Here is a 27,310-nt window from a genome sequence, read left to right as displayed (position 1 = left end):
GGGCTTCAATAACATCATTTAGGCGAGCTGCCAATGCCTGTCGTACCTCCACAGGCAGCTCTAAATGAGACTCATTTTGAAAGATCAATGTCTGGCCACTTTCTTCGCCGGCAACAGTCTAAAGATACGTCCCAGGGAGAGGAGAATGGGAGGGGGCCAATTGTAGGATAACAGTGGCCCTCAGAAATGAGGCATTCCTGCTCCTCCTTGCTCCATAACAAACCTAAAAATAATCAACTTTTTGGTGGTAGTTGCTTCTTGGACCACATTCATACTTGGAAAACCTGGGGTGGGGTGGGGGAGCAGATGCACAGGTATTCCATTCAGGGCAACTCAATTGTTCTGAGGGGGTTCTAAAACAAGTGTTAGTTTCCTCATTAGTATATGCAAAGGGCTTAATGTCTGTTTTAGGCCCATTTGCCTGAAAAACAGCCCGACCTAATATCGGGTCGGACATCTTGCATACGTCCTTGTAGTGCAAGACATTGGTCTCTGAAACTGGCCCTCATTGTGACCATTTTGAGTTCATAAAACGGGTGCAACAAGGTCCAATTTCTACCCTAAAGTCTCTTCATGGTAAAATGCTTGCCTATATACCCATCAAAGCCATTATCATTCCAGTCAAATATTGTCACTGCTGGTTGCAGACAGACATAAATTGTGTTCTAGATTACACAAGAGAGCTTAATGAACAGAATAGTATAATACACCAGAGGTCTCTTTGGATTGAACATTCATACTGCTAATTGCATTAGTGATATCCTCTATGAAAATTGAAAGAAAGCAGAATAAAGTAAAACATTTAACATAAAAATAGGCAGTGTCTTAACAAACCTAATGGCAGCCAAACTAATACTGGATGCCTGCCAATGCAGAACAGAAAGAGCAGAAGCTGTTCAAACATACCTCAGTTTTTTGCCTCCCTCTGTAATCTTTGCTTTATTAAGGAATCCATTTTTCTCCAGTGGTTGTAAACACTGAAATCAACACAATAATATACAGTTGAAAATGAACCATGTAAACAGTAAATAACTACTAAATAAAACAAAAAAATCAGTTCAGTTATATTAAGGTCAACTGATTTGGCATGGCATGTGATCCCATAACAATTTTTATGCATTTCTACATTTGTTACCTCTGGACTTGACTATTCCAACGCACTCCTGGCCAGCCTCCCACGTTCCACCCTCCGAAAACTTGAGGTCATCCATAAATCTGCTGCCCGTGTCCTAACTCGCACCAAGTCCTGTTCGCCCATCACCTCTGTGCTCACTGACCTACATTGGCTCCCAGTTAAGTAACGCCTCCATTTTAAAATTTTCATCCTTGTTTTCAATTCCCTCCATGGCCCCGCCCCTCCCTATCCCTGTAATCTCCTCCAGCCCTACAATCCTCCGAGATATCTGCGCTTCTCTAATTCTGGCCTCTTGAGTAGCCCCAATTTTAATCGCTCCACCTCTCTAAAGCTCTTTGCCTCTCTGCCTCACTCTCCTCCTTTAAGACGCTCCTTAAAACCTACCTCTTTGACCAAGCTTTTGGCCATCTGCCCTAATATCTTCTTAAGTGGCTCGGTGTCAAATGTTCTTTCATAACGCTCCTGTAAAGTGCCTTGGGACATTTTACTATGTTAAAGGCACTCTATAAATACAAGTTGTTGTTGTTAATGCAGGTAACACAATTTACTACCCAAGTATTGACGGTAGTGAAAATGTTTATTTCTGAGTAGACCTGAATAATGATAAAATCACTTGTCCTCGTGATGCCCTGAAGGAGTGCTGCACTGTTGGAGTCACCATCTTTCAGATGAGACGTTAAACCAAGGTCATGGATGTAAAAGATCCCATGGCACTATTTCTAAGAAAAGCAGGGGTGTTCTTCCAGGTGTCCTGCCAACATTTATCCCACAACCAACATCACAAAAACAGATCATCTGTTCATTATCACATTGCTGTTTGTGGGAGCTTGCTGTGCGTGAATTGGCTGCTGTGTTCCTACATTACAACAGTGACTACACTGCAAAAGCATTTTGTTGGCTGTGAAGTGCTTTGGGACATCCTGAGGTCATGAAAGGCGCTATGTGAATGAAAGTTCATTCTTTTACTCTGTTAAACTGTATACTTAGGAAGTAAATTTGTAAATGAAGCTGTTTCTTACTCAGTACTGCAAAATAATGGTGTCCTGTGTGATTTTACAGTATGTTTTAGAGATTGAAGCAAGTGCGCTATTCATGGGCAATAGAGTTACTTTGAATTGTGTGAATCACTTCAGGCAGAACTAAGATGGAACCAGAAGTATCCTGCAAGTATCTGTGCCCACAGGTAGTATATAACATAATATTGGCAAGCTACAGTTGATCATTTTTGGCATTTTGATGTTGATCACTGCTTTTAGGTAGAATAGTACATTCAAGCAAATGAAAACAATGAGCCAGTCACAGAAAGACAGGATAGGAGTTGTCAGTTAGAGGGCAGCAGTATGGGATGAGACACTAGGAAGTCATTAATTGGGTACATGAAGGAAGAGACTCCAGTCTGGTCAACTAGCTCCTCTTTTTTAGTTAATCATGTCCACATACTAAATTTCATGTCACAGTATGTAACCTTTATGGGATCAACATGTCAAAAACAAACCCCTGAGAGCATGAATAAGTTTACCTTTGAAAGACCATTTCCCATTGTAATCAAAGTGACATGCGGCCTTGTCACTTGCAATGTGCTGGTGGTATATTGAGGTCAACGGCTTTCTATGACCAAGTTCCAGGTAGAAGAAATTGATGCTGGAACAATCTCGACAGTATGATTAGTGTGTGTTATACTTTACTTACTTCCAGACATGGGCAGTAGCCTGAAAATATATATTTATCCAACAAACCACACTTACACATGCCAGCACAAGTCTTTCAATTCTTTTCTTTAACAAATAAAAGCCTCTGGTTTCCCCATATGTGATAGGAAATACACTCAACCAGAAGACATGTAAGCTAACTCTTCCAGTACAGAACACTTACAGACTGATCCACCATCCCAGTAATTTCTGTAAGGTTGTGCTGAGAGTGGTTTCGCCTGTGACGGGATATCTGCAAGACAAAACCAAAAATTACATTTTAAAACATAAATATTAGCCAAAATGTATTTTTTTAGGGTTACTATCTCTGACACTTGTTTATGCGTGCAATAAATGTGCACCAAGGAAAATTCAAACTCAAGAAGGTGGGGGGGGGGGGCTAAAAAACAATGTAAGGAAAAAATAAATAATAAATGAATGCTTGCTGTGTCAGCTAACATGACGTTGGTAAATATATTCATCACTACATGCATCAAAATCATTAGTCTAGAAGAGTATCAATCAAGCTCGATACACAAGGTCCTAGGTGTGCAGCAAGAGAGTAGCCTGGTCTGAATAGGGCAAGCTACTCTATTGTAGTTGCCCAAGATTATTTAATGAGGCATGCTTAGCAGTTTTAAAATCACAAAGCCGATAACAGCACGGGAATGGCAGAATGGTCCATTTTGAAAGTATTGAAATGTTTTATTGTGCAAGATGTGTATAAACTCTGGAGCTACACTTAAATTACATCAAATTAACCCATCTGCATTAAATAAGTAGGCATTTGCATTCGATTCCAATGTAAATAAGTTTAGACTGTGCAGTGATACAGGTTTAAAAATGTAATTACATCATGTTGAATATAAATATAGTTGTAAGTAAACTGGAAATATAATGTTCATGAATTTAACAAATAAAAGGAAAACAGCAATAAAACTTAACAAAATTGGTATGGATCGATTAAGCAACTGGAATAACATTTACGTTCTTGTTAATTTTATTTTGATCGAGTTATAGAGGAAACTAAAAATGAGTAATCTCATAACAAAGATTTGTGGTCTGTAGAGTAATTGTCTACTTCAAGCAAAACTCCAATAAAAAAATATTTAAAACTCAATTAGATTTCCGGAAATCTTTTCCAAACGTCTTGGTGTTTTAAAAAATTATTTTACACTGATACTGTGTTCCATGTGGTCAAGCAGCAAAAGCAAGCTAGAATCAAATATAAAAAGTACAGTCCATATTTATACATAATTGGCGACGGTACTTAAAATGACAGGAGACCAGGCAGCGCAGACCTAATTGGAGACGGTATCAGCGGCGGCCGAACCTTCGCCGATTTCCAAAAAACAAGGAGTGAAATCACAGGACAGCAGGTAGGTGATTGGTTGGTGAGTATTAATGTTTTTTTTCTCTCTTTTCTCTTTAACCTAGGATAGTGGTTTAAACTAGGTGGGAAACTACAAAGTACTGTATTAAATTTATAGCTTAACTAGTTAAACTAATTGATCTAACTATAAATAATCATTGAATGAAGACTTTAACTAATTAAATAAATAAAATAAGGCTAGACTAAGATATGACAGGGCAGGTTGTGTGTCTGGACTGCAGGTTGTGGGAGTTTGTGGACAGCGAGACTATCCCGAGCGAACGCGTCTGCAGGAGATGTCTCCATCTCGAATCTCTCCGGCTCAGAGTCATTGAGCTGGAGTGCGAGTTGGAGACACGCCGACACATAAGGGAGGGGGAGGAATTTCTGGACAGTTTTATTCAGAATGCAGTTACACCCCAGAGGAAAGCACAGGTTCAGGAAGGGGAGGGTGTGACTGCTAGGGAGCCAGGTAGCAGGGATTTAGGAGAGGTTGAGAAGGAGGTCCCACAGACACTGGTCCTGTCCAACAGGTACAAAGTACTCACTACCTGTGAGGACAAGGAGAAAGACTGCAGGGAGGACAGCCACAATGCAGACCAAGGCACCATGGCTCAGAAGGCTGTCCAAGTGGGGGGGGGGGAAGAGCAGGATAGAAATGTGGTAGTGATAGGGGACTCTATAATTAGGGGGATAGATAGCATCCTCTGCAGCCAAGAAAGAGAATCCCGAAGGGTGTGTTGCCTACCTGGTAAGGGATATCTCATGGTGGCTGGAGAGGAACTTGGAAAGGGAGGGGGTAAATCCTCCCTAGAAGAACATCTAGAAACCAAAAACATAGTAACAAATAGACACCATGAATTTCAAAAGGGAAAGTCTTGCTTGACCAACCTCACTGACATTTTTGAAGAGGTAACAGAGAGAGTAGACAAGGGTAATGTAGTGGATGTAATTTATCTAGATTTTCAAAAGGCCTTCGATAAAGTACCACATAATAGACTGATGAACAAGGTCAGAGAATGCGGAGTCAGGGGACAAGTAGCAGAATGGATAGATAGCTGGCTTCAAGCAGAGAGTAGGGGTAAAGGGTAGCTATTCACAGTGGCAGAAGGTGGGTAGTGGTGTTCCACAAGGATCAGTGCTGGGACCACCGTTGTTCACAATTTACTTAATGATTTAGACTTTGGAATCAAAAACACAATTTCTAAATTTGCAGATGACACCAAATTGGGGGGAATAGTCAATACTGAAGAGGACTGCAACAAATTACAGGAGGACATTAATAAACTTGCAGAATGAGCATATAATTGGCAAATGAAGTTCAACACAGATAAATGTGAGGTATTACATTTTGGTAGGAAGAATAGAGAGGTCACTTATTACTTGGAGGGTGTGCGTCTAGGTGGGGTAGAGGAACAAGGGGATCTCAGAGAACAAATACACAAATCACTTAAAGTTGCGACATAGGTTAGCAAGGCCATAAAAAAAGCAAACCAAGCACTTTCAAGAGGTATAGAATTGAAAAGTAGGGAAGTTATGCTAAACCTGTATCGACCACGCTTAGAGTACTACATACAGTTCTGGTCGCCTAATTATAAAAAGGATATAGAGACACTGGAGCGGGTACAGAGAAGATTTACAAGGTTGATACCAGAAATGTGAGGGTATACATATCAGGAAAGGATGAACAGGCTGGGTCTCTTTTCTCTTGAAAAAAGGCTGAGGGGTGACATAATTGAGGTCTTTAAAATTATGAAACATTTTAATAGAGTAGATACATAGAGAATGTTTCCACTTGTGGGGAAGAGCTTAACTAGAGGCCATCAATATAAGATAGCCACCAAGAAATCTAATAGGGAATTCAGAAGAAACTTCTTTACTCAAAGAGAGGTGAGCATGTGGAACTCGCTACCACAGGGAGCGGTTGAAGTGAAAAGTATAGATGCATTTAAGGGGAGGCTAGACAAACATATGAGGGAGAAGGGCACTTGTGGCTGCCAAAGAGAGGGTTATGCTGATAGATTTAAATGAGGAAAGACGGGAGGAGGCTCGAGTGGAGCATAAACGCTGGCATGGACTGGTTGGGCCGAATGGCCTGTTGCTGTGCTGTATATCCTATGTAATCCTAAGTAAAACATCTGCACCTGGAGTTTCCGCTAGGGGCGCAATTGGGAAAATGCACCTGGAATGCAGTGGACACTGTACCGGATTTGGTGAGATGAAGTTACACCCAAATTTCTATGCAATCTCATTTACTTAAGCCCAAAGGTAAAATCTCCCATTAATCAATGCATTCGAGCAACGTAATCAAACGTAATCAATTATTGACTGGAACATGGCCAATGGGACCTCAAGATTAGTGAATGATACTAATTTAAACTGATAATGTGTTCAAGTAATTGCAGCAGTTGGAAGAAACAGGTGAATCAGTGGTTTACAATTGACTGCTAGTCACAGGTCTTATGTACCACGGGCTGATCAATTGACTGCATTTGAACTCATTTAAACTGAATTTAAAGTAATTTAAAGTAATTTCAGTATCAGTATGAGAAACAGACCAGAGTGAGGCTTCAATTGACTGCTGATCCCTGCAGCTGTAGGTCATTAATGATGGACTAATATGACCACGGGTACCTGAAATTCCGGGCACAATGTGAACACCCACAAATGGATGCAATCAGCGGAAACTTGCCATGTTGACCTGGGGGGCATGATCAGTTTCTTGGGCAGGCAACTGCTTCGGGGGGAATTGACTTTTGACCCAGCATAAAAGATGGTGGGACCTCGAGCGTAAGTGGTTATGAGCGTAACTCCCTTACGTTTTAAATTCCGCGATCTTTTGTGCTATTTCAGTCGATTCCACCCAAATTGCGTTGATGTCTGGGCAGAAATCATGTGAAAACTCCAGGCTGTCATTTTTTAGATTCCCTTACTTCAATTACTGTACAAGTAAGTCCCATTGATTTTGCATGATTAACTGAGTTAAGTAAGTTTTTGTTTCAAATATCATAGCTCATGTATTAAGTTTGATGTAGTAAAATCAATATAGTTTGGTGTGCCAGTTATACATTGTGTTCTAATAATGTGTTCTATATATATTATATATATAAATAATATGTGGTAGTAATTGAAGGCTGCACTGTGTAAGGTTTCGCAAGAATTTCCAAAATTTATACAGCCCCGAAGATTATATTTTTGATTAAAGAAAACCTGGGTAGAATATACCTTAAAAATCCAGGGCATCAAAAGATGGCTGTCTGGCCTCGTGGCAAAAGACACAACACAGCCTGTGTGTATGTGGAAGGAAAATCAAAGATGGCTGATAAAGGATTTGAAAAAAAAACAGCCTCTGAAGTAATGAGGTATTTAAACTGTCAATCAACTGCAGTTTAGGAAGTTTCACCGCAGGACAATGGATGTTTGTTTACACGAACTCTTACAATGTTGACTCAAGAGGTTAAGTACTTGAGACTGTCAATCAATTGCAGTTGGGCGGGACCGCAGGGCAATTGGATTTGTTTACACTAACATCCAAGGGCTGTTTACTCAGCACTTAAGGAAACAGACATGTTTTTTCAAACTGAGACAGCTTTATTCAAACCAGTCAATGAATGGGGAATACATTAAAACCCATCACAGTCAATGGGGACAGATCGATTCCCTTTTGTATAGCCCAGATACATCCGGATTTGGGCGCAAAGATTTCAGCTCCCAATTGGGGTATATAGATAGCCTCTCGGGAAGCCATTCTCTCTCTCTGCCACCTCACCTCTGTGCCCTGCCCAGAGAAGAACAGCTCAGCAAGCCCGCCCAAAAGAAGTAGAATACCAGCAGTTACTTTTAAATAATGGGGTATCTCTACTTCGGGGCAGTGACGAATACAGACCGCAGGGGCACAGAGCAGGCGTTTCACTGGTGAGCATAGATTTTCTGGCCCAGTACAAGGCAACTTAGATAGGTATTAGGGGTGGAAATTAAGGGGAATTTTGTTAAAATTGTAATTTTAGTCAATTTTCCCTCGATGTGTCCGTTTCCTCTCCCCTATTAAGTAATAGAGTGTTGTACTAAGCAAAAGAGTGCTGTAGTAAGCAAAAGTGTACTGTATTAAGTAAAAGTGTGCCGCACTAGGTAAAAGTGCTGTATTAAGTAAAGAGTGTTGTATTAAGCAAAATAGTGCTGTATTAAGCATAGGTGTGCTGTATTGATTATTTTCAATTTATTTCCTTTTATTTCAATAACTACTGGTCTTCTTTGCACCCAACCACGAGTCTCGTTTTGTCTACATCGCTACTGAATAAGTCCAGCGGTCAGAACCAGAAAAGGGGAGCGATTCGAAACCGCACGGGGCTCTGGAGCAGCTCAGATACTTCTGACTGTCCAGAGACTTGGGCCTAGAAATTCAGTGCCCTTAGCACCGATTTTGCGGCGCTAGAGGGCCTAGCGCTGCAATTGGCGCCGGTTCCTAAATTGCCTGGGGCCCTTCCGCGGCGGTAGACCGGTAGCGCTGCGCCAGCACCGATGACGTCATCGGTGTGCGCAGCGTCCCGGTTGCCGTGGTAACCCGGCCCCAAGCCGAAATTCAGTTGCGGCCGCCTCGCCAGTGGCAGCCGCAACTAAGACTCCGGCAAACGAGTGTTGCCGGAGTCTGCGCCGGCGCTTTAAGGAGGCGCGGCGGCCGGCCGCTTTCCCGCCGGCCGCCTGCCCGCAGCTCCCTCCCCGGACTTCTCCCCCCCCCCGGAACAGATGCAAGCCCGGCACTTGTCCGAGGTGCCGGGCTCATTTTTGAAGAGATTTGCATGGGCCGCGGCCGGGTGCAGGCAGCTCCTCCTTAACGGAAGGAGGAGGCCTGCACTTCCCGAGCCTGCCGCACCGCAGCGGGCGCCGCAGCGCTGGAATAGCGCCGCAATGCGGCGCGTTGCGCCAGTTTTCAGGCGCTAAAACCCTTCAGTAGCGCCGGCAGCCGTTTGGGCGCGGCGCTACTGAATTTTTGGCGCGCGCAAAGGGACTTAGCGCCGGCGCTAACTTCCGGCGCTAAAGCCCTGGCGCAGCGCAAACTCAATTTCTAGGCCTTTATCCCCAGTTATATAACCCCATCCCCATTAATTTCTACAACTGGCACACAGTGTGCCAGTGCAGCCTTTGGTCACCTGAGGAAGAGAGTGTTTGAAGACCAGGACCTCAAACCCGGCACTAAGCTCATGGTCTACAGAGCAGCAGTGGTACCCGCCCTGCTGTATGCCTCAGAGACATGGGCCATGTACAGCAGGCACCTCAAAGCACTGGAGAGGTACCACCACCAACGCTGCCTCCGCAAGATCCTGCAAATCCATTGGCAGGATAGGCACACCAACGTCAGTGTTCTTGCTCAGACCAACATCCCCAGCATCGAAGCTTTGACCACACTCGATCAGCTCCGATGGACGGGTCAGATTGTCTGCATGCCCGATACAAGACTCCCAAAACAAGCATTCTACTCGGACCTCCGGCACGGCAAGAGAGCCCCAGGTGGGCAGAGGAAATGCTTCAAGGACACCCTCAAAGCCTCCTTGAAAAAGTGTAACAGCCCCACCGACACCTGGGAGTCCCTGGCCCAAGACCGCACAAAGTGGAGGAGAAGCATCCAGGAAGGCGCCGAACACCTTGAGTCTCTTCACCGGGAGCAAGCAGAAGCCAAGCGCAGGCAGCTCAAGGAGCGCACGTCAACCGAAGCACCCCAACCACCCGCCCTTTCAACCACCGTCTGCCCCACCTGTGACAGAGACTGTAGGTCCCGCATTGGACTCATCAGTCACCTGCAAACTCATTTTTAATGTGGAAGCAAGTCATCCTCAGTTCCGAGGGACTGCCTAAGAAGTAGAAGAAGGTAGTAATTGGTTCCCCCACCCTTAAGTTCCTCACAGTGAGTTCCTGATCCTAGACGTGGTATGGCACTAGCAGGCTCCCATCATTAGATTTTCTCTTCTTCAGACAGACGATTTTTTTCATTTGGCACCTACATAAATTACCACTATTGGTTTTGATTGTATACGGTGATACCCACAGATGGATTCCTTGTTATTTCATAAAATGCACACTTTACCACCCTCATTTACGTGTTCAATAGCCATTGTAAAAACAAAAGCAATTGCACTGTTTATGCTAGATGTGGTTTACAGTTCTTTATTCGGTATATTACAGTTCCAATTATGAAACCAATGAATGCAATGGCAGTAAAAGAGAGTATTACAACTTAGACTTTGCATAAAGACTATTTCTTACAAAGTATTTTTAACACATTTCTCCTCTGAAAAAAATGTTTCCCTAACAACCTATTTTGCTGAATTTTATTCAGCCATAATATTTCAGCTATAGTTTGTTATGTGACATAGCTTTGTCCCCCAAGTGTTTTCTTACTCCTATTATTCTTCTGTATCTTCAGCAAGACAGCTTCCAAAAGAAATAGTGCAGTTTCTGGCAGCTGCTCCTTCAGGGAATTGCGAAAGTGTCAGTTTAAATTTTATACATACTAAACCTTTTTACTGAAGTGTCACTTCACTGTCTTAATACCATATTCACTACATAATTTGCACAGATAAATATGAAATATGTTATCTACAGTGCTTTGATGCATGTTACTATGTGCTACATATTTGTCCTTCCATTAACTCGTACCAGTTCACATCTTGTACTTGGTCCCTGGTTTTCGTGAAGTTTTTCAAAAATTATTTGTCTAGTTTCTAGGTTGTTTCTCATCATTATTACATGCTTCCACTCTTCCCTCAGTCAAGAAATGAAGCAAATTTTGGATTGAAGATTCCTCCACAATCAGCTTGCTTCTTCGCCCCCATTTACCAGCCTAGCCCAGCAGCGATCAGACTCTTCCAATTAAGGCAAGTAAGTTCGGATTTGTGTCATAGCTGGTTTCACAATTTCTGGGTCAAAAGTCTAATGCTCCACTGTAAAATATTCAAATACAAACGTTTTCTATGGCTCAACCAGTTTAGAAGTGAGCCAGACAGCTTCAATGTTTTGCCTGTGCAGTTGATCATAGGTAGGATGCCAGTTACGAGAATGAATTTTTCTCCCCAATTTTTTGCAATTAGTCAGGCACTCACAGTCACAGTTCACTATGTGGGTAGGTAAAAAATAATTACAATGACAAATTTTGGAGTACTTTTAATGTAGTAACATTTCATTGGGGCAATCTGATAAGAGTGTATAAAACAATCACTGGCTTTTGGAGTTTTGAACCAAGTCCTCCAAACAGATCACACGATTTGTATCATCACCCAATTTATTCAATTTCCTGGGGAAGATAAATAACACAGATAAAACTTTGAAGATAACTAAATTGAACTTCAGCAATTACATTATATTTGACCTTGATTAGTTGCATTCCATAGATGATATTCTCATGATCTGAACAAGCTTGGGACTATTATGTTTTGCAGAGTATTTGACCTTTCCTGAAGATTTTAATCCTGCTTTAACAAGAAATATATTCATATATTCATCTCGCTCTTTCAGGAACAAATTAATCAGTTTAATTTAATTCATTCTGCAGGTGTGGGATTGCTGGCAATTGATTGCATTTATTGCCCATCACTATTTGCTTTGAGAAGTTGGTGGTAGGCCTTCTTCTTAAACCGTTGAGTAGCAGATTGATACAACTGAGTGGCTTGCTAGCAACTTTAGAGTGCAGTGAAGACTCGACCATGTTGGTGTGGGACTGCAGTCACATATAGCCCAGACCAGGTAAGAATAGCAGGTTACCTTCTCTAAAGGACATTAATGAACAAGTTGGGTTTTTAAGACAATCTGATGGCTTCATGGCCACTTTTACTGCTACCAGCTTTTAAATAGAGTCTTCCCACCCCTGAATATCATTCTCCCATTCCATCAAAGTAACATGTTTATTTCCCACTCTAGACATCCTCAATCTTCTGTGGCTGAGATTGGCAATTAGTATTAATTTATAGCGCATTACGGGCAGATTCATACTGTGATCTTGTGTCCAATAGGAACTGGATTCAAACTGCCTCTCATTTCACTACGGAGGTGGGAGACTTTTATTAACCCAAGTCCAAGAGGACAAAATATTATTAATTTTGAGGGAACAAACAACAGTATTTTGAGATCTGGTCTCAAACACTTACAGCTTTAAAAAAAATATGGCAATTGCCCAGCGTCGGCCTGCCAGCACAAACTGAGCACAGAGGATGATCTGCAATGGAAGTGGTAGGCTCGAGGCCCGATCGACATTTAACTTAGTCACCAGGCAGCTCGATGGGCAAAACCGACATCGATGTTGGGCCTCTGCGATGCTGGCAGTGGCCCTCAGGTTCAGTCCCAGTGTGGGGGTGGCGGGAGTATGATCGCGATGCCTGAGGAGGGGGGTGGGTGTGGGGGACACTCCTTTTCCACTTGGCTCTCCAGGAACGGTGATTTTAAAACTTTTATAAAGTACCTCTCTTTGGCGGCCGCATGTGCCGCCGACAAATCCTGAGCAGGGCAGGCCGAATTTTGAAAAGGTGTCCTTTAAAAGACCCCTAATTTAAATATAGAAATGGGCCCCACAAATTTGGCAGGGCAACCTATGCCTGCATCGATTGGGCTCGGGCTGTTCTGCTGCTAAATTGGTATGCTTTGTGCCCATTTCCCATCCGAGAAGTGGGTGCAACGCATACCAACTTCCACCCTATAAACTGGAATAAGGCAAAAGGACCTTCAATCCATTAGCACCCCTTTCCCAATTGCCAGGTGCAAGGGAGTCAGACTACAAGGCTAGCAGTCACATTTGCCCGCCTTGCAGACCAGTTAGTCAAAGAAGGAGGTGAGCACAAGCTTCTGAAAGGAAATTATATATAATGTTGATATACACTTGGTTCATGAATAGAAGTTGGAATCTTAAACTACAGCTGAGCCGCCATGTAAATAGTTTCAATTAGAATGATATTTTGGCTCCAATACTACAGATAATCAGATCTATATTTTCCTTCTAATGAGATCTACAACACTTTCGTAGTGTACCCATTCTTTACTGATGTTTCTGTCTAAAAATTACAAGATGCAGCCTATTGCTCTTAATTCAAAATTACTTAATTCAATTTATCAGATAATTTATTTTTTTAGCAGAAAAAATGACTGCATGACATATGGTAAATGTAGCATGCCTGGGAGGAGCAAGTGACTTTGGACCTATTGTTCCCAAAGCTTTCCACATCTGGCAGGTTTTCTCACCTCATGTCTGGGACTGTTGTAGACTAATTGATAGTGATTGATTGCTATGATCAGTCATAGGTAAATCGTGCTTGACTAATCTATTGGAATTTTTTGAGGGAGTAACTGGTAGAATAGATGGGGGAGAGCCAGTAGATGTGGTGTACCTGGACTTCCAAAAGGCCTTCGATAAGGTCCCACATAAAAGATTAGCATGGAAAATTGAGGCTCATGGGATAAAGGGGAAAGTTTTGGCGTGGATAGGGAACTGGCTGTCAGATAGAAAACAGAGAGTTGGAATAAACGGCTCATTTTCTGAATGGCAGGCAGTAACAAGTGGGGTACCACAGGGATCTGTCCTGGGCCCCCAGCTGTTCACAATTTACATTAATGACCTGGATCAGGGAGTCGGATGCAGCATTTCCAAATTTGCAGACGACACTAAACTAGGAGGGGGGGTGGGCTCAGAGGAAGAGACCAGGAAGCTCCAGAGCGATTTGGACAGACTGGGCGATTGGGCGGATAAATGGCAGATGCACTATAATGTGGACAAGTGCGAAGTTATCCACCTTGGGTGCAGGAACGGGAGGGCAAATTATTATTTAAATGGCAATAGATTGGGAGAGGGGGAAGTACAGAGAGACCTGGGTGTTCTTGTACACCAGTCACTGAAGGCGAGCATGCAGGTGCAACAGGCAGTCAAGAAGGCAAACGGTATGCTGGCCTTCATAGCAAAAGGGTTAGAATACAGGAACAGGGATACCTTGCTGCAGCTGTACAGGGCACTGGTGAGACCACACCTCGAGTACTGTGTACAGTTTTGGTCGCCTCATCTGAGGAAGGATGTTCTTGCCATGGAGGGGGTGCAGCGGCGATTCACCAGGCTGATACCAGGAATGGCGGGAATGACCTATGAGGAGAGACTATGTAGTTTAGGGATGTACACACTGGAGTTTAGAAGATTGAGAGGGGACCTCATAGAAGTGTATAAAATTCTGACAGGTCTAGACAGACTGGATGCAGAAGGAATGTTTCCCTTGGTGGGTGAGAACAGAACTAGAGGACATAATTTAAGGATAAGGGCTAAACCATTTAGGACAGAGATGAGGGGGAATTTCTTCACTCAGAGAGTGGTGAACCTGTGGAACTCATTGCCACAGAGGGCAGTGTACGCCAGCTCATTAAATATATTTAAGAGGGAATTAGATATATTTCTACGGGCAAAAGGGGTTAAGGGTTACGGAGAGAAGGCGGGGACGGGATACTGAATTAAAGGATCAGCCATGATCTCATCGAATGGCGGAGCAGGCACGAAGGGCCGAATGGCCTACTCCTGCTCCTATCTTCTATGTATCTATGTATTATTGTTGTATCATGCGACTACCAGGATTGGTAAAAGGCAGACAAACTAGATGGATCTTGGTCTTTTTTTGTCTAGCAATTCCTAAGTTCCTATTATCAGGATAGACTGTAGTCACAGATGAGGAAGGTCAGTTAACCTCTACATCCATCCAGAAGGACCCTACAGTCTGTCCATCACTGCCTCCAGCTGTTTCTTAAAACTTTCTACTCTAATATTCTACCCAATAGTTGATTCCATGTATTGACCACTCCTTGTATGAAGAAGAACTTCTTGATATCTAAATGTATCTTTTTTACTAATTTGACCCGTGTCCCTATAAATAGTTTACATATTTGTAATTTGTTGAAATTTTAAGGATTCAATTTTTTGAGTTCATGAAGGGATCATTACCATTTTTTGTTTGTACAAAATTTTGTCCTCTCACTTCAGTGGGAGTTGGGCATAAAATTCCCTTTATACTTCCCTTCTCACCTTAAATCCTAATGTCAGAAGAGCACTCCCAACTTTATTAGTATGACATTAACATTTCTCACACCAACTGTTCTCATGGTCTAAGTGCTACAGCCAATTGATTACCAACTAATGCTAGATTATGGGTGATTTGTACTGCAGATGGATGATTTGTTAAGACTTCTCAAATTCTTGTAATTTAAAATTGTTACAATAGCAGAGGGAGCAGACCAGGCTGTATTCAAATCTAGGTCCCAGCATTGAAACAAGTTTGCTAACCTATTGTGCGACCCAGTCCCGCAAAGTAACAAATATTTACCACACTTGATGGCAATAATTTATTTTAAATCCCCAAAATTGTAGTCATGTGTTGTATTTATACCCTTGCAGGGTAAAATCGTGGTGTATGTTATTGGCATGTGAATGCTTAATATGTTCACACAGATTTCATTTGCTGCTATTTTAATGAGGCATTAACCTATTTATTTAAAGGATAATGCTTTTGTCAAAAATAGTGGACAACGACATTTCATACTAATGCATTCAATATTCATAAGCTAAGATCACACAGAAGAGTTTCACTCCATTGAGTTAAATTGATTTGAAAGTTGCAGGAAGGATCTACAGAGTAGTCTAGGTTGATGCTCCAGTGCAGTACTGAGGGAGTGCTGCATTGTCGGAGGTGCCGTCTTTCGGATGAGATGTTAAACCGTGGCCCTGTTTGCTCTCTCGGGTGGATGTAAAAAGTCCCATGGCATTATTTCGAAGAAGAGCAATGGAGATATCCCCGGTGTACTGGCCAATACTTATCCCTCAATCAACATCACTAAAAATCAGATTATCTGCTCATTATCACATTGCTGTTTGTGGGAGCTTGCTGTGCGCAAATTGGCTGCCGCGTTTCCTACATTATAACAGTGACTACACTTCAAAAAGTACTTCATTGGCTGTAAACACTTTGGAACATCTGTTGGTCATGACAGCCGTTATATAAATGCAATCTTTCTTTGACAGAATTAATTGTTCATTATGCTATACAACACTCCAAAAGTAACACTTTTTCTGTTAATAAAGCCTCTGTGCTGCTGAGTGTGCAAAGCACAACAGGAAACATTAAAGATAAAGACATGTTTAACGAGTCCTGAAAAGCAGTCCCTATAATCCTGAGGTGGCCAAACTTTAGAATTTCAAGAACCAGAAAAAGAAATTGTATTCCAACAGGGAGCCATAACTTTTAAACACAAGGGCAGATTTTACAAAATTGTGCTCTTGGTGACAAGGCTCTGTGCCAGGAGCATGTATGTCTAATTTTAGCCCTATAATATATCTGAGTGCACGCACTGACATTTTCATTGCAACTGAAATGTACCATGCAAGTAATTTTGGAACCTAACCCATCAATGGGACTTCTAACATGTTTTGTTTCCAACTATTTAAGAGTAAAAGACTTTACTCTTTCGTAACCCCTCTGTCTCCCACCCACCTCTCTCATTACCATACTCATTTCCAAACTGCTTTCTCACCCCAATTCACAGTTTTTCCCCTGTGTCTCTCACATTTCCTCGACTGATTCCCTTTCATTTTTCTCATTTCTTCTTTTCTGCTTTTTCATTCATATGTTGCATTCTATTTTTCCTGGTCTTTTTCATTCACTCTTTCCCTTCATGGTCATTCTCTCATTTCCTTTCATTCCATGTCTCTCATTTGTGATGTTTGGAAGATGTGAATAATTTGTTCTCCAGAATTATCCTTCTTGAGGGCAGGGAGCCAGTGCCAAGAGGGCTCCTGCCTGAACTTGTTGAGGAGAAGCTCAACCCTGGCTTGTCTTCAGTCTGTCTGTTGCTCTGAATCAGTGTCTGGGCTCTGCAGACTAGGACACGTGCAATGCTCAGGAGCTGCTGGGCACGTGATGCTCCACCACTTTTTTACAGAGGCCAGTGTCGGGAGGAGCAGAGAGCAGCGCTACAGTGAGTACTTAAATTCACTTTTGCGGGCTTTTTTTTTTACAGAGGCCAGTGTCGGGAGGGGCAGAGAGCAGCGGTACAGTGAGTACTTAAACTCACTTTTGCGGGCTTTTTTACAGAGGCTTACCAATCTCACAGACCGGCGGCAGCGTTCCGGAGCCACGTCACGATTCAAAAAGTGACGTGGGCAAGAGGAAGCAGCTGATTGGGTGAGTATGGCCAGGTGAGTATTTATACTACTCTATAGTTTGACAGTTAAGATTAATAGTTTATAAAATTTAGAAGGTCTTAATTTTTGGGTTATAGTTTCTAAGGTCTCTGTTGTGTATCGGGGAGTGCTAGTAACCAAGAGCCCTTGAGTATATCATTTAATTGTAGTGTAATTAGTGGTATTGATTTGATTTAATTTAATTAAAATTAATTAAAGGGTAAGTCATGGCAGGACAGCTTGTCCCCGTGGCACGCCCCTCCTGCGCTATGTGGGAAATCAGGGATACTTCCTGTGTCCCTGACGACCATGTGTGCAGGAAGTGTATCCAGCTGCAGCTACTGACAGACCACATTGCGGCACTGGAGCTGCGAATGGATACATACTGGAGCATTCGCGATGCTGAGGACATCGTGGATAGCACGTTTAGGGAGTTGGTCACACCGCAGGTAAAGGCTGCACAGGCAGGAAGGGAATGGATGACCACCAGGCAGAGTAGTAGGTGCAGGCAGGTAGTGCATGGGTCCCCTGTGGCCATCCCCCTCTCAAACAGATATACCACTTTGGATATTGTTGAGGGAAGGCAGCAGCAGCCAACCTCCTGGCAACATGGGTGGTTCTGCTGCATAGGACGGGAGGAAAAAGAGTGGGAGAGCTATAGTGATAGGGGATTCTATTGTAAGGGGAATAAATAGGCATTTCTGCAGCTGCAAATAAGACTCCAGGAAGGTATGTTGCCTCCCTGGTCCAAGGGTCAAGGATGTCTCGGGGTGGCTGCAGGGCATTCTGGAGGGGGAGGGTGAACAACCAGTAGTCGTGGTGCATATAGGTACCAACGATATAGGTAAAAAATGGGATGAGGTCCTAAAAGCTGAATATAGGGAGTTAGGAGGTAAATTAAAAAATAGGACCTCAAAGGTAGTAATCTCAGGATTGCTACCAGTGCCACATGCTATTCAGAGTAGAATTAAAAAGATATTTCAGATGAATATGTGGCTAGAGGAATGGTGCAAGGGGGAGGGATTCAAATTCCTGGGACATTGGAACCGGTTCTGGGGGAGGTGGGACCAGTACAAACTGGATGGTTTGCACCTGGGCAGGACTGGGACCGATGTCCTAGGGGGAGTGTTTGCTAGTGCTGTTGGGGAGGGTTTAAACTAAAATGGTAGAGGGTTGGGAACCTGTGCAGGGAGACAGAGGAAAGGGAAGCAAGGATAGAAACAAAAGTCAGGAAGGAGAAAAGCAAAAGTGGAAGGTAGAGAAATCAAGGGCATAAATCAAACAGGGCTACAGTAAATAATAATTCTAAAAGGACTAAGAGTGTTAAAAAAACAAGCCTGAAGGCTTTGTGTCTTAATGCGAGGAGAATTCTTAATAAGGTGGATGAATTAGCTGTGCAAATAGATGTAAACAGATATGTTGTAATTGGAATTACGGAAACATGGCTCCAGGGTGACCAAGGCTTGGAATTCAACATCCAGGTGTATTCAATATTCAGGAAGGACAGGCAAAAAGGAAAAGGAGATGGGGTAGCATTGCTGATTAAAGAGGAGATTAACACAATAGTAAGGAAGGATATTAGCTATGATGATGTGGAATCTGTATGTGTAGAGCTGAGAAATACCATGGGGCAGAAAACGTTATTGGGAGTTGTATACAGACCCCCAAACAGTAATGCTGAGGTTGGGGATGGCATTAAACGGGAAATTAAAGATGCGTGCAATAAGGCCACAGCAGTTACCATGGGTGGCTTTAATCTAAGAAATCACACAACACCAGGTTATAGTCCAACAGCTTTATTTGAAATCACAAGCTTTCGGAGCGCTGCTCCTTCTTCAGGTGAAGTGGAGAAATGCATAAAGACACAGCTTATATAGTCAGAGAATCATGTCAGATGTTTACAGGTAACCTTTCCAACTGCCATTTATCGCACCTCGGCAGAGAGATAATCACAGCAGTCAAAGGTGTGAATGGTGTCCAAACAGGTCAGTCAGGGAAACATTACATCAAAGAACAATGAGGTGGGGTCACAAGGGGTCAAATATTGCAGATGCTGGGGTCTGTATGAAAAACAAAAAAACAGACAAAAAACATTTTTTGGAAAGGTTACCTGTAAACATCTGACATGATTCTCTGACTATATAAGCTGTGTCTTTATGCATTTCTCCACTTCACCTGAAGAAGGAGCAGCGCTCCGAAAGCTTGTGATTTCAAATAAAGCTGTTGGACTATAACCTGGTGTTGTGTGATTTCTTACATTTGTCCACCCCAGTCCAACTCCGGCATCTCCACACCATGACTTTAATCTACATATAGATTGGGCTAACCAAATTAGTAACAATACTGTGAAGGAGGAATTCCTCGAGTGTATACGGGATGGTTTCCTGGACAAATATGTTGAGGAACCAACTAGAGATCAGGCCATCTTAGACTGGGTATTATGTAATGAGAAAGGATTAATTAGCAATGTTGTTGTGCAAGGCCCCTTGGGGTGGAGCGATCATCATATGATAGAATTCTTCATTAAGATGGAGAGTGAAGTAGTTGACTCAGAGACGAGGGCCTAGAAATTCACTTGGGCGCGGGCAGCTCGCTCGCGCCCAAAAGTTAGCGCTGGGCGGGGAGGCATTAGCGCACGCCGTATATTCGTCTTCTGCGCCCCAATTCGGAAGCGGGCGCTATACCAGGGTGTGCCCGCCTCCGTTTGGGGCGCTGCAACTGAATATCGGCGCGCTAGTTGCCGCAGCGCCACCCGATGCGGTGCGGCAGGCTGCGGTACTGCAGGCCTCTTCCTTCTCTTAAGGGGGAGGTGCCTGCAACGGCCGGAGCCCCGATCGCGAGTGCCGGCAAAAGAGCCCGGCACAACGGAGAAGTGCCGGGCTCCACAGAAACCAGCCGGCAATGCCGCGGGGGGGGGTGGAGGAGGCCGGGGAAGGAGGTGCGGGCAGGCGGCCGCCGAAAAAGCGGCCGGCCGCACCGTCAGCTTTAAAGCGCCCCACTATGGCAGTAGGACGGCCCCGTTTTCTGTTTGCTGTTTGCGCCCGCTTCGGAGGAGGCGGGCGCAAATAAATATGGGGATCGGCGCGGTTTCGGGGCGTTACGGGCCACCGCGCACACCGATGACATCATCGGTCCCGGCGCAGCGCTAACGGCTACCGCCGCCAATACCGCTGCACTCAATTTCCGCGCTACCACCCCGCCGGTGCAAAAGACCTCTTTAGGCGTTAAGTGGGCGCAAGGCCCACTGAATTTCTAGGCCGAGGTTCCTGAATTTAAATAAAGGAAACTACGATGGTATGAGGCGTGAGTTGGCTAGGATGGATTGGGGAATGTTACTTAAAGGGTTGACGGTGGATAGGTAATGGCAAACATTTAAAGATCGCATGGATGAACTACAGAATTTGTTCATCCCTGTTTGGCATAAAAATAAAACAAAAAATGTGACTCAACCGTGGCTAACAAGGAAAATTAGGGATAGCATAAGATCCAAGGAGAGGACATATAAATTGGCCAGAATAGGCAGTAAACCTGAGGATTGGGAGCAGTTTAGGATTCAGCAAAGGAGGACAAAGGGATTAATTACGAGGGGGGAAATAGAGTATGAGAGTAAGCTTGCAGGGAACATAAAAACTGACTGTAAACACTTCTATATATATGTGAAGAGAAAAAGATTGGTGAAGTCAAGCATAGGTCCCTTGCAGTCAGAATCAGGGGAATTCATAATGGGGAACAAAGAAATGGCAGACCAATTAAATACATACTGTGGTTCTGTCTTCACAAAGGAGAACAGAAATAACCTTCCAGAGATGTCGGGGAATATAGGTTCTAATGAGGGAGGAATTGAATGAAATCAGTATTTGCAGGGAAATGGTGTTAGGGAAATTGATGGGATTGAAGGCTGATAAATCCCCAGGGCCTAATAATCTACATCCTAGGGTACTTAAGGAAGTTGCCCTAGAGATAGTAGATGCATTGCTGGTCATCTTCAAAAATTCTATAGACTCTGGATAGTTCCTATGGATTGGAGGGTAGCTAATGTAACCCCACTATTTAAAAAAGGTGGTAGAGAGAAAACAGGGAATTATAGACCGGTAAGCCTAACATTGGTAGTGGGGAAAATGCTAGAGTCCATTATAAAAGATGTAATAGCAGAGCACTTGGAAAACAGTGACAGGATCGGACAACGTCAACATGGATTTACAAAAGGTAAATCATGCTTGACTAATCTACTGGAATTTTTTGAGGATGTAACTGATAGAATAGATAAGGGAGAACCAGTGGATGTGGTGTATTTGGACTTTCAGAAGGCTTTCGATAATGTCCCGCATAAGAGATTGGCGTGCAAATTGCACATGGGATTGGGGGTAAGGTATTGACTTGGATAGAGATCTGGTTGGCAGACAGGAAGCAAAGAGTTGGGATAAACGGGTCTTTTTCCGAATGGCAGGCAGTGACTAGTGGGGTACCACAGGGATCAGTCCTTGGACCCCAGCTATTCACAATATATATTAATGATCTAGCTGAGTGAACTAGATGTAATATCTCCAAGTTTGCAGATGACACAAAGCTGGGTGGGCATGTGTGCTGTGAGGAGGATGCCGAGAAACTCCAGTATGATTTGGACAGGTTGGGTGATTGGGCAGATGCATGGCAGATGCAATATAATGTGGATAAATGCGAGGTTATCCACTTTGGTGGCAAAAACAGGAAGACAGATTATTATCTGAATGGCAATAGATTGTGAAAAGGGGAAGTGCAATGAGACCTGGGTGTCCTTGTGCACCAGTCGCTGAAGGTAAGCATGCAGGTGCAGCAGGCGGTTAAGAAGGCAAATGGTATGTTGGCCTTCATAGCGAGAGGATTCGAGTACAGGAGCAAGGATGTCTTGCTGCAGTTGTACAGCGCCTTGGTGAGACCACACCTTGAGTATTGTGTGCAGTTTTGGTCGCCTTATCTGAGGAAGGATGTTCTTACCATGGAGGGAGTGCAGCGAAGATTCACCAGACTGATACCTGGGATGGCAGGAATGATGTATGAAGAGAGATTGGGTCGATTAGGCTTATATTCACTAGAGTTTAGGAGAATGAGAGGGGATCTCATTGAAACTTATAAAATTCTAACAGGACTAGACAGACTAGATGCAGGTAGGATGTTCCTGATGGCGGGGAGTCCTGGACCAGGGGTCACAGTCTAAGGATAAGGGGTAAGCCATTTAGGACTGAGATGAGGAGGAATTTCTTCACCCAGAGAGTGGTGAACCTGTGGAATTCTCTACCACAGAAAGTAGTTGTGTCCAAATTATTAAATATATTCAAGAAGGAGTTAGATATATTTCTTAAGGCTAAAGGGATCAAGGGATATGGGGAGAAAGCAGGGACAGGGTACTGAATTGGGATGATCAGCCATGATCTCATTAAATGGTGGAACAGGCTTGAGGGGCCGAATGGCCTACTCCTGCTCCTATCTTCTATGTTTCTATGTTTATTGAAAAGATTTCACAAATGATCTCATGGTAAATCAGCAGTGGCTGTTACATAGGAACATAGGAGCAGGAATAGGCCATTTAGCCCCTCAAGCCTGTTCCCCCATTTAATGAGATCATGGCCAATCTGTGACCTAACTCCACATACCCACCTTTGCCCCATGTCCTTTAATATCTTTGGTTGACAAAAATTTATTAATATCAGATTTAAAATTAACAATTGACCTCGCATCAACTGCCATTTCCGGAAGAGAGTTCCAAACTCCTACTCCCTCTCTCTTGTTCTTTGCTGCAGAGTCAAGTCGCCCAAGAATTTATTGCTTGTGGTGGTAGCACCAGTATCATTTCCTGTTTATGTCTTTCAGGGCATGTCATTTACTGCATGTGGGACCTTGCAATGTTCAAATTAGCTGTTGTGTTTGCCTATGTAACAACAGTGACTGCACTTCAAAAGTAATTCATTGTTTATAAGTGCTTTGGGACATCCTATGGCCACGATAAGATGCAAGTTCTTTTTTTCCCTTTCTAAGCTCTCGCTCTTTTATACCTTAACATATTTCCAAAATTTTGGAACAAGTTGATTTGTAACTAATATAAACTCAGGTAGGATTGAGCTAGGCAATTTTGAATGTAGAATAAATCACCCTTGAAGGCAGGGTTGTCAAATGTAAACTGTTACTTGTCTACATCAACTGACCCATATTTGATAATGAAAGGCTGCTTTCTTACAGTGTAGGTATTTTTTTTAATTCCACATTTGAATGCTCCTGTATTTACTGAGGCACTTTGGCTAAGTTTACTACTGAATGACCACAAAAAAAATTAAAGAAGCACAAAGAAATGCGACACTGTACTGTTAGTTTGTGCTGCACTATATAAAAAGACAGTAAACAATAAGATATGATCAGAGGAAGGCAAGATAAAAAAAAAACAACTGAAGATTGTGCTATTTAGCATCTCATGGCAAATGAGCACTCCTGGGTCAGACGTATGCAACGCTACTCATTCACTTACACATCGTTTTAATTGCAAAGCTCTTACCCATATGACAGCACCTACTCTCTGAGACCAAACAGCAATCCAGTATCTGCTGTCTTCACTGTTAATCAGAAATTCCTCCATAACATCCAGCATAACAATGTTCCTCACATTTTTCCAAACAAAAACAGATTGACACCTCGGAACACATGCACCCACATTCTTACCATTACATATTTAAATTAATGTACGTTGTTTTCTGCCCTTTCAGGCCAATCTGACACCCAGTATGAATTCAATAACTGACTTCACAATATTGTCTTAGGAAATGAGACTGAGATTTTTTTAAGAGCTAAGGTGGTGCCACTTTCCCACTAGATACATTTTAGCTATGGTCAGAATGGCCACTTCTACCACATATATACACAAAAGACTTAAATAAAAGTGAAATGACATGGGTTTATTACTGCAATGACAATTTCTTTCTGTAATAGTGACATGTAGAGGTTTTAGTACATAAAACACAGATCACTGGCGCTTCCTCACGTCCATGGCAGGTTCAAGGTCAGAACCCAGCTATTTTCAGCTCATCTTCCCCAACCCATGAAGGAAAATGACAAGGTAATGCTAGCTGGGGACGGTTACGTTATAGGAACTGTTACATAAAACGAGAAAGTGGAAATCAATCCCAGCTGACACGTTCTTCAGGATAATCAGAACTCACTCCATGCTGCTGTCATGTCCCCGATATCAAACACCAGATCAGCGATGTCATCTCAATTTATTAACAAACAACTCTTAAGTGCAACAGAATGATTCAGGATTTAATTACTCCTCTGCCTCTGTGGCAAAACAATGCATGAATTGGCAGACATTCTAAGCTCTCACAGGTCATTGAGCATTCTAGTTAATTACTCCACGAATAACCTACTTTTCCACCCTCTGGAAACAGTTTTCTAATGGCAGTCTAGGTCTGACAAATGTGTCATCTACATAATTAGCTAGGAAGCAACACATAAAACATTAAGCGCGCTTTGTGTCGTTAACTATCAAAACATTTCATTTGTTGTCAATAATTCATCACTTGTAGGCTCTGAAGGGGTTTTTAATATGTAAATAAGTCCAGATGCTAACAAGGTCACACTTATCATTTGAAACAGCGAACAGAGAACCAGATTGAACAGCTCAGAGTCTGACAATGCCCCACTAATCTCTTCATCCACTGAAAAAACGATGGCTCATGATCAATGCTTCTCTCCTATTGATCCTCAAATGAAGTTTGACAGCATTCATTGGCAGTATATTTAGGAAACATCACTACTTGCAAGTAAAAAAAAACACTGACTAGAATGCAGGCAATTATCTCCCTGTTAGGTGCCAAATCTTATCAATCTGTACTGACTCAACGTCATTTAAGTGGAACATCAGGATCTGGAGCAGGGGCATCTGAACAAAACTAAAGCCCCAAGCTTGATGTGTCATAAATAGGGTCACAGCCCATGCTGGCTAAATGCAGCAGGAACTCTAAAGAATGTTCTGCTTTTGCTATATGAAACAGAAGTTGATTGCAAACATAATTTCCCCCTATAATTTGGAGTTATACACGTAATTTGTTACCCTTAACAATACAATATATAATAGGTTCAGAAAACCTATTAAGGTGCATTATAAAAGCTCTAATAATTATATTCAGAGTGAATGACTTGGTCATATAGTGGCTACAAAGTGAATCAAATCCTTGCAGTTACAAGTTCAAGCATTGAAACAGGTTATCATTCAGTCACTGAGTTTCTTTTCTTGTTTGTTGCTAGTTGAGTTATTTGGGACCAAAAAAAAAGAGAATATGATCCCAGAAGGCAGAAAAAATGATACATTCCTCATTCATCCAGCAATTAATTTTATAAAGATCAAAATATAGTAATTTTTTCAGCACTAAAAAGTCATTAATAATGCACAGCCTCAGCAAAGTCAGCCAGTTTCACTTTAATGTGGTGAATATTAGCTGAAATCATCAGGAACATCTTTACCTTGGAAATATTTACTGATTTTATTTTGACTGCAGTAGTTTCTGGCACTTGGATGCTTTACAGTTTGTAAAATATCCTGAGTAAAGAAAAAAGTGAATTATTCCAGGACCACGAGGCTGACTCCTGGGGCAGGGTTTTCATTGGGCCGTGGAGATGGGATTGGAGGCGTGTGGGGGGTTAAAATCTCAAAATCGGGGGGCACGAACCCATCCCGCCCCCAACCCGCTACCATGCCAGTTTCAAAGGAGGCGGATACCCGACCTGTGCTGGGAGCCGCCTCCCCGAGGCGGGAAGGGGATTAGTGCCAATTAACTGCCTGTTACAGGTAGTTAACAGGCAGTTTTTAGCCTAATCTTTATTTTTATTCCTGAAGTGTGGGATTCCCAACGGCTCTAAACCACGCCAAGTTAGTGAGGCGGGCCATCGGGCTGAAGGGCTTGGAGGGTTCGAGATGTCCGGTGTTCAGGTGAATGATGGGTGCATGAGTGCAAAGGTAAGTGTGTTTGGTGTGTGTAAAGTGTTTAAAGTAGTTTTACTTACATTTACTTACCTTTACAGCCTTCCTTCCTTCAGGTCTCGGGAGTCCCTCATCTCACCGGCACAGAAAGCAGAATGGCCGCGAGCTGTCAAAAGTTGCAGCATTCAGCTTTCTGTTCCGGAGAGATCTTTAAATCAGCCTGAGAGGAAGGAATTAACTTGGAGTACAGATTGTCAGTGTTTGACAGCTTCAAACAGCTGTCAAACGCTGATATTTTATCTGTCAAAAGCTTTTGACAGATGAAATTTCAATCTGTGATGTCACCTGTTGCTGGGTGGCCCTTAATTGGCCTGCTGAGTCCGCTGGGTGGGCTCAACAAGGTCAATCAAGTGACAATCACGTGGGTTGGCCACAACTCAAAGGAGGCGGGATTACAACCCCAAAATTTGTAGTCCCGCCTCCTACACGCCTCCTCAATGAAAATTCAGCCCCTAGTGTTCAACTCTGAGTTATGAGGAAAGACTGCAAAACTTTGGCTTTTCAGCCAAGAAAGAAGGCATCTAAGAAGTGATCCTATTGAAGTATATAAAGATATTGACCCAGATTTTGTGGTAGAAATAACGTTGAGGCTATCCCCGCTCCCCGTTATCAAGGAATAAATTTGACAGCAACTTCCCATGTCCGCAGTATGCAGTTAAATGCGGAAATCAGGAAGTTGCTGTTCGAGTTGCCCTGCTCCTCTACAAGCTTTGCTATACCGATATTTTGCCAAGCGACTCAGAATCAAACACACGAAGGGCGTGAAGCTATGGTACTTAACCCACTAGATAGCCACTAAACGTGTTAGGGCTTGTCCATTCAAGTGTAAGTGAATTTTAAATGGTGTGATAAGTCTTAATTATTGCCAAACAACCTCTCTGGCACTGAAAATTGCTTTTACAAGTGTGGAGTCTCATTCTTTCAGATT

At 42.9% G+C, this 27,310-nt stretch overlaps 1 protein-coding gene across 1 annotated transcript in view; it reads right to left on the bottom strand.

Moving 5' to 3' along the window:
- Positions 1–27,310, bottom strand: part of arhgap15 (Rho GTPase activating protein 15) — an 820,951-nt gene that overhangs the window by 637,287 nt on the left and 156,354 nt on the right. The window contains exons 4-5 of the mRNA XM_085986657.1: positions 3,008–3,076; positions 907–977 (exon numbers count right to left, since the gene is read on the bottom strand). Coding sequence (XP_085842783.1) covers positions 907–977; positions 3,008–3,076 — 140 coding nt within the window. The remainder of the gene's footprint in view (positions 1–906; positions 978–3,007; positions 3,077–27,310) is intronic.

Source organism: Somniosus microcephalus, chromosome 4 (genome assembly GCF_052327205.1).
Source record: "Somniosus microcephalus isolate GS21.2 chromosome 4, FLI_Smic_1.0, whole genome shotgun sequence".
NCBI classification, from domain to species: Eukaryota; Metazoa; Chordata; class Chondrichthyes; order Squaliformes; family Somniosidae; genus Somniosus; species Somniosus microcephalus.
Note: the sequence above shows the minus strand (reverse complement) of the source record. Positions and strands in the feature narration are given on the sequence as shown.